The following is an 8,004-nucleotide window of genomic DNA, read 5'->3' as shown; positions in this document are numbered from 1 at the left end:
ATTGCAGGTTGACAGCTGTCTTTGCGTTTCATACGATTCTTAAAGCCGTTGTGAGCGCAATCATGTGATTTTTTTTTTTTTTTATGTTAACTACTTTATACATAATGTCTTTTGAATACTTGCGCCATAACACAAACGGTTACTTTTATAAATTTACACGTACAAATATAATTAGTGTTAAAACCCATGGGCGTGGCGGACAACAGGTAAAGTGTCCAATCCGGAAGTAACCAAATCCAGTAGTATTGTTGTTTTTGTGTGGTACAAACGAAAAAGGACACCGCCCAAAGCACAAGCAAAGGTAGGAAACGTTTACACTGCGCTTCATGTTACTCAAGGGGAAAATAAACTGACTGGATCAACTGTATGGAAAATCCCTAACGTGGCAAAAATACTGGGTCATTGAAGCACCTTGAGTTTTGTTGTATTGCTTTAACTTTGTATTTTAACTGAATTACATTTTATGTAGGCAATCATACGATACAAGCCATAATAATACTTATTTGCACCATCATGTGAGCTGCATTAACCTTTATTCTTTATTGATCTATTCTCGATGCCCATCTTAAATTCAATATACAGTACTGGTAGAAAGACCATTACTTACAAATTAAATGTTTCCACTAGTGCGTAACCTTTCTTAAAATTATATTGGTCAAGTCCCAGTAGGATCGTTACAGATGGGACGTTAGGTCTTTTGACTGTCTATGGGCAATAAAGATATATAAAAAAAATTGGGGGTACCAGTATTGACATTAAGGGGCTGCATGAACTGGGGGAAAAATCAGTCTGACTCTTTCCAGTGACTTAAACAAATGCATCGAATTTCCTTTACGGACAGGACAGCTGGCAGCATGACTTAAGTTGCTTTGGCAAAAATAACATTTCTCTTCATCCATACAGAATTCCAAAACATTCACAAGTTAGCTAGAGTTTTTCCCAAAACATCAATTGAAAATTTGGGGAATTAAAAAAAAAAATCTTTAAACGATAGGTTCTACTATCTCCGTTATGGACAAGACACTTAAAAATGTGACGGACGGGACACTTTTGTCAACATTTGTTTTATGGGCTATTTGACAGGGTTTTTTTTAGTTTGTGCACAGGACATTATCAAGTAGAACCAACAAATTTAGCAGATAGATAGAGCTGTTTTATTGGTAATCAATGATCAGAAATCAATACAATAAGCAATTCGGCGGAAAAACACTTCAAGGTTTCCCAATGTGATATTCTTTTGTTAGTATTACAAGATCACTTTCAAGAGCACCTTACTAGTGATAAAGAATTGACACACTAAGTAACTAGCACCTTACACCAGCAATGAAAAGCTGTGGTAGAAAAGCTATTTACTATTAGAAACTAATTACTACTACCGAGTAGTAGCTACTTACAGTGGGGCAAATAAGTATTTAGTCAACCACTAGTTGTGCAAGTTCTCCCACTTGAAAATATTACAGAGGCCTGTAATTGTCAACATGGGTAAACCTCAACCATGAGACAGAATTTGAAAAAAAAAAAAAAAAAAAAACAGAAAATCACATTGTTTGATTTTTAAAGAATTTATTTGCAAATCAAGGGGGAAAATAAGTATTTGGTCAATACCAAAAGTTCATCTCAATACTTTGTTATGTACCCTTTGTTGGCAATAACGGAGGCCAAACGTTTTCTGTAACTCTTCACAAGCTTTTCACACACTGTTGCTGGTATTTTGGCCCATTCCTCCATGCAGATCTCCTCTAGAGCAGTGATGTTTTGGGGCTGTCGTTGGGCAACACGGACTTTCAACTCCCTCCACAGATTTTCTATGGGGTTGAGATCTGGAGACTGGCTAGGCCACTCCAGGACCTTGAAATACTTCTTATGAAGCCACTCCTTTGTTGGTCTGGCTGTGTGTTTGGGCTCATTGTCATGCTGAAAGACCCAGCCACGTCTCATCGTCAATGCCCTTGCTGATGGAAGGAGATTTTCACTCAAAATCTCTCGATACATGGCCCCATTCATTCTTTATTTACACAGATCAGTCGTCCTGTTCCCTTTACTGAAAAACAGCCCCAAAGCATGATGTTTCCACCCCCATGCTTCACAGTGGGTATTGTGCAATTCAGTATTATTTTTCCTCCAAACAAGAGAACCTGTGTTTCTACCAAAAAGTTCTATTTTGGTTTCATCTGACCATAACACATTCTCCCAGTCCTCTTCTGGATCATCCAAATGCTCTCTAGCGAACCGCAGACGGGCCTGGACGTGTACTTTCTTCAGCAGGGGGACACGTCTGGCAGTGCAGGATTTGAGTCCCTGGCGGCGCATTGTATTACTGATAGTAGCCTTTGTTACTGTGGTCCCAGCTCTCTATAGGTCATTACCTAGGTCCCCCCGTGTGGTTCTGGGATTTTTTGCTCACCGTTCTTGTTATCATTTTGACGCCACGGGGTGAGATCTTGCATGGAGCCCCAGATCGAGGGAGATTATCAGTGGTCTTGTATGTCTTCCGTTTTCTAATAATTGCTCTCACAGTTGATTTCTTTACACCAAGCGTTTACCTATTGCAGATTCAGTCTTCCCAGCCTGGTGCAGGTCTACAATTATGTCTGTGGTGTCCTTCGACAGCTCTTTGTCCTGGCCAAGGTGGAGTTTGGAGTGTGACTGACTGAGGTTGTGGATAGGTGTCTTTTATACCGATAATGAGTTAAAACAGGTGCCATTAATACAGGTAACGAGTGGAGCCTCGTTAGAAGAAATTAGATCTCTTTGACAGCCAGAAATCTTGCTTGTTTGTAGGTGACCAAATACTTATTTTCCACTCTAATTTGGAAATAAATTCTTTATTAATCAAACAATGTGATTTTCTGTTTTTTTTTCACATTCTCATAGTTGAGGCTTACCCATGTTGACAATTACAGGCCTCTCTAATCTTTTCAAGTAGGAGAACTTGCACAATTGGTGGTTGACTAAATACTTATTTGCCCCACTGTATTCTGCTATTTTGCTACTACTCTACTAGATTATACTCCAGGAACTAAATCATATAAAGCGAAAAAAAACTGGTGTCCTGTCGAAATAGTATTTTCTTTGATTTTCTCATTAGAGGCCTTATTTGCTTATGAAAAGTTCGAGTTACAAAATTAGACCATATATTCTCAGAAAAATATAGGTAGATGTAACATTTTTATGGAGTTTATGAAAATTTCAACACCCATGTCACCAATACCGTGACTTGACCCTTGACTGGTGGACATTATGGTTCTACTAGCACTAGTGGTTTAAATACATTACTAATAAGACAATAATTCTCGTAGTGCACTGAATTGCCTTGTTAGTACATGGATCTTAAGAAGCATATCAAAGATTCAGAATAAATGGTTTGTGTCAATTATGCAAATAGATATTTTTCTCAATAGATTCCATGATTAAAATGTACTTTCTCAATTGAAGATGCCAGAGAGGAGCGGCGCGTATGCAGACCACAAGAGCAGGGACAAGGATTACCGACATGACAGGGAGCATTTTGAGAAGCGTCACAGCAGAGATGTTAAAGAAAAGTCCAGAAAGGCTGATGACGAGAGAGGACCGGCTCATGATGAAAGACTCAGACAGGACGTGGCAAGAGACCAGCACCATCAAGGATCCTCAACACTGTAAGCAACCACATATTCTGTAGATTTACACAGAATATAATCAGTGTCTAAAGGTCCCTTTATACGTCTTTGTGTCATTTCCAGATTCAAAATATCAATTCAACTATAGAAGTGTAACTCAGAATTTGTCCGGGCTATGAATAACTTTGGTCTTTTGCTATGTACTTTGATTATTTACACTGCTGGCCAAAAATATTGGCACCCCTACAATTCTGTCAGATAATGCTCAATTTCTCCCAGAAAATGATTGCAATTACAAATGCTTTGGTAGTAATATCTTCATTTATTTTGCTTACAATGAATAACGCAAAAGACAATGGGAAAAAAATTAAATCATTACCATTTTACACAAAACTTCAAAAATGGGCCGGACAAAAGTATTGGAACCCTTTGAAAATTCATGTGATGCTTCTCTAATTTGTGCAATTAACAGCACCTGTTACTTAACTGTGGCACATAACAAGTGGTGGCAATAACTAAATCACACGTGCATCCAGTTAAAATGGATTAAAGTTTACTCAACCTCTGTCCTGTGTCCTTGTGCGTACCACATTGAGCATGGAGAAAAGAAAGAAGACCAAAGAACTCTCTGAGGACTTGAGAAGCAAAATTGTGAGGAAGCATGGGTAATCTCAAGGTCCATCTCCAAAGACCTGAATGTTCCTGTGGCTACCGTGCGCAGTGTTGTCAATAAGTCACAGTCAAACGTGGCGGAGGTTCCCTGATGTTTTGGGGTTGCTTTGCTGCCTCTGGCAGTGGACTGCTTGACGATGTGCATGGCTTTATGAAGTCTGAAGACTACCAACAAATTTTGCAGCATAATGTAGGGCCCAGTGTGAGAAAGCTGGGTCTCCCTCAGAGGCCATTAGTCTTCCAGCAGGACGATGACCCAAAACACCTTAAAAAAGCACTAGAAAATGGTTTGGGAGAAAGCACTGGAGACTTCTAAAATGGCCAGCAATGAGTCCAGACCTGAATCCCGTAGAACACCTGTGAAGACATCTGAAAATGGCAGTTTGAAGAAGGCACCCTTCAAGTCTCAGAGACCTGGAGCAGTTGGCCAAAGAAGAATGGTCTAAAATTCCAGCAGAGCATTGTAAGAAACTCATTGATGTATACCGGAAGCGGTTGTTCGCAGTTATTTCATCTAAAGGTTGTGATACCAAGTATTAGGCTGAGGGTGCCAATACTTTTGGCCGGTCCATTTCTGGAATTTTGTGTGAAATGATAATTTTTTTATTTTTTTTTTAAATTCATTTTCTTTTGTGTTTTTTCGGGCAAGCAAAATAAATGAAGATATTACTACCAAAGGATTTGTAATTGCTATCATTTTCTAGGAGAAATTGAGTATTATCTGACAGAATTGCAGGGGTTCCAATACTTTTGGCCAGCAGTGTACATACCGTAATCCCACGAAAGTTGACACAATTTAAGGCAACATTCTGTTTATGCACACAAAAGTAACACATTCAGTGTTTTTGTATTATATATCATTAGATTTACCTGATATACAGTACATTATGTGTGACTAAATTTTGTGTTTGTGGTTTCTTCTCAGGTATGGACAGCCTTCGGTATATTATTCGAAGGATCAGTATCATGAACGACAACCCAGAGATGCTCTTTACAATCTCCATTATGTTCTCACCAGTCGAGGTGTGATTGAATATTTGCAACTAGTTAATCAGTTTGAACTAGGGATGTCACTGATCCGATCACATTTTCAGATGATCGGAATGGGGAGGAAAAGTTCGGGATTTTAAGATGTATTTATTTATTTTTATTTCACATTTTTAGGGGCTTTAAAACAACAAAATAATTAAGATGTACAAGGATTTTGTCAAAAGGAAAAAAAAACATTTGTTTTGTTCTGTCCAACATTGAAAAACTGTACAGCCAGAAACAGCAGAACACCGTAAGTGGGAGAATGTTATGCTAGTCATTGTAGAGGGTATCATGCAAGAGTGATAATGTCCACAATATGGAAATATTTTACATTTGGATGTGCTTTATTTCCTTAAGTCACTGCCTACCAGTGACAACGATAGACGTCCAATTCATTTAAAGGGTATGAAACGGCAAAGGGAGTGTGAGACATCAATAGAACCATTATGTGCCAAGATAACAAATATTGATAAAGTTAACAAAAAAATCAATCACATTAATGAGCAATTATCGAAAATAGATCGAAAATGACGAACATTTCCAAAAGTGTTCCGGAAACAGCCGAATGGGGCGGGGACGTCACTACAAGTGAATGAAAGTCGAGGCGGAGCCAGGTGCCATTGTTTTTTATCGACGAGAGAGTAGCGTTCGGGTTTGGTTGATCAAAACATCACTAAAATGGTTCAAAACTGCTGTGCTATGTGGTGTACAAATAGCTATTTATCGGAATATAGTATCCATGAGGTCCCGAATGCGGGAAAAAAAAGCTGGACTACGCAGACAATGGGTAAAGTTTGTCCGTGCAAAGAGGGCTAATTTTCTAGACACAGCCTCCGGCACGGTTTTCTGTGGTGCGCATTTTCCACCTGAAAGCTTCTTGAACTATGGACAAGTGAAATCGGGTTTTGCTAAAAGATTGCTGCTCAAAGGAGATGCGGTGCCTACCATACATGCGCAGCCACCTAAATGTCCCGAGATATCAAGAAAGTGGACGATGACTGGCAAAGGAGGCTAAGGCTAAGCAAAGGAGGGGAGCAGCCAAGCTCGAAATGGCCAGAATGAGTACTCTTTTATAATAAAAAAATATCACGCATTGGATACAGGACTGGACACATGTATAAATTATCAGTCGTAAAATATATAGAACAAATCCTCTGATCCCATTCATATTTGTGTCTGTTGGCAGAGCGAAAAGCTATGATAGCGCAATAAATGATAATTATTTTATGCATTACTTTATTTTGCGGTCACGGTGTATCAGCTTCACAAAAAGAAATGCAAAACAAATCATTGGTGTTTCCCACACGATCTGCTGCCAATGTTTCATCAGTGTCATTGCTCGAGGGGTGTTTCTTCATGAGGGAACCTGGAATATGTGCAGAACGAACAAAATGCACCAGCATAAACAACTCAAAACACCCCTAATTCTTCCCTCACTAGAAGGAATTATATTGATGCAGACAGGTGCTGCCCCCCTATTGGCCGGTGGCACTCTCTTCACTTGTAGTGACGTCACGCACACAATCTGCCAGATCTCGGGCGCCGGTCGTTTTAGCTTGACAATCGAGCCAAATTTCTCTTATTTTCTTGTGTGTAATTACACGAAGTGGCATGATATGAATACAAAAGGCATGCGTTTATGGATAAATGATGGAATATTAACATTTTCCCAGGGCATGACATACTCTTTAAACTGATGGGACTGGTTGTGAATGCTTATTTTTCAATGCCATTGACGGTGCGAGCCGTCCAATCCATTTGGACTGGGAGGTGCGAATGAATATTTGTTTAATGGCAACCAAAAAGTTAATAAATTGCCGAGGTATTGAATCGGAACTCGATATTGGCAGATCCTCAAAATTAGATGACTCGGGGCTTGACCTCGCGTGTTAAAATACTGAATGTGATCGGGACAACCCTAATTTGAACATTTCTCATGATTATGAGAAATCTCATGACTGTACACATGTTGCAGGCCTTTGCCAGCTGATGAAAGTGTTTGTCAACCTTCTGATCATCATCTGCGCCGGTGTACCACACAGCAACAACGGCGGCTACCGCGACTTGGCCAGCCTGGGCGGCATCTACCACTACCACTTTGGGGGAGCTGGCTCCTTCCAAGGTGCCGAAGCGGAGCGTGTGAAGGATTTGGACCGGATGTTCAACGAGCTCAAGAGGCCCCCGTATGCTTTTGCCATGGCGTGCGCTGGGATCATCATGATGTACGCCCTGGTAACACTCACGCTGGGTGTTTTCCGAGTGCCTTACCGTTACCCACCCGTGCTGCTGGGAGAGGCTCTGGTGGACCTGCTGGTGGGATTGGGGTACATCGCCGCGCTGGCGTTCTTCTTCATTAAACTGCAGGAGAACTACAACAACCCCATCTGCCAGGAGAGGGAGCGCATGTATAAGAGCAAAGGTCATAAGGGCTTCGAGTGCCAGTTCCATGGGGCGGACATCGCAGCAGGTCTCTTTGGTGTGCTTGGCGTCTTCGTGTTCCTTTGCGGAGCCGTTTTGGCCATAAGGGCTTTCCGTGCCGTGCGGGAGATGAAGAGACAAAAGGAAAATCGGGATGATGGCTTTCGAGGATGACTGAAGCAGAACTGTTTTGAGTAAAAAACTCACTTCAACATATAACGGTGCACAAATTGCTTTTTTTATTGTGTGTATTTTCTACCGCTCTGTTTTTAATAAACTACCA

General features: G+C 40.5%; 1 protein-coding gene across 1 annotated transcript; it reads left to right on the top strand.

The window, feature by feature from the left end:
- On the top strand, positions 1–8,004 carry marveld3 (MARVEL domain containing 3). The gene is made up of 4 exons (XM_057846126.1): positions 1–301; positions 3,436–3,638; positions 5,197–5,294; positions 7,279–8,004. The coding sequence occupies exons 2-4, from the start codon at positions 3,436–3,438 to the stop codon at positions 7,893–7,895; spliced, it is 918 nt and encodes a 305-aa protein (XP_057702109.1). The 5' UTR covers positions 1–301; the 3' UTR covers positions 7,896–8,004.

The sequence above is a fragment of the Corythoichthys intestinalis genome, chromosome 1 (assembly GCF_030265065.1).
Source record: "Corythoichthys intestinalis isolate RoL2023-P3 chromosome 1, ASM3026506v1, whole genome shotgun sequence".
NCBI lineage: Eukaryota > Metazoa > Chordata > Actinopteri > Syngnathiformes > Syngnathidae > Corythoichthys > Corythoichthys intestinalis.
This window is presented reverse-complemented; position numbering and strand designations above follow the sequence as displayed.

Bases quoted from the DNA above. Each gene is read 5' to 3' on its own strand.
- marveld3 (XM_057846126.1), top strand. From the start codon at position 3,436: ATGCCAGAGAGGAGCGGCGCGTATGCAGACCACAAGAGCAGGGACAAG. The intron at 3,639-5,196 runs GTAAGCAACCAC...GTTTCTTCTCAG, and splicing joins CATCAAGGATCCTCAACACT to GTATGGACAGCCTTCGGTAT. The intron at 5,295-7,278 runs GTGTGATTGAAT...CACATGTTGCAG, and splicing joins TTATGTTCTCACCAGTCGAG to GCCTTTGCCAGCTGATGAAA.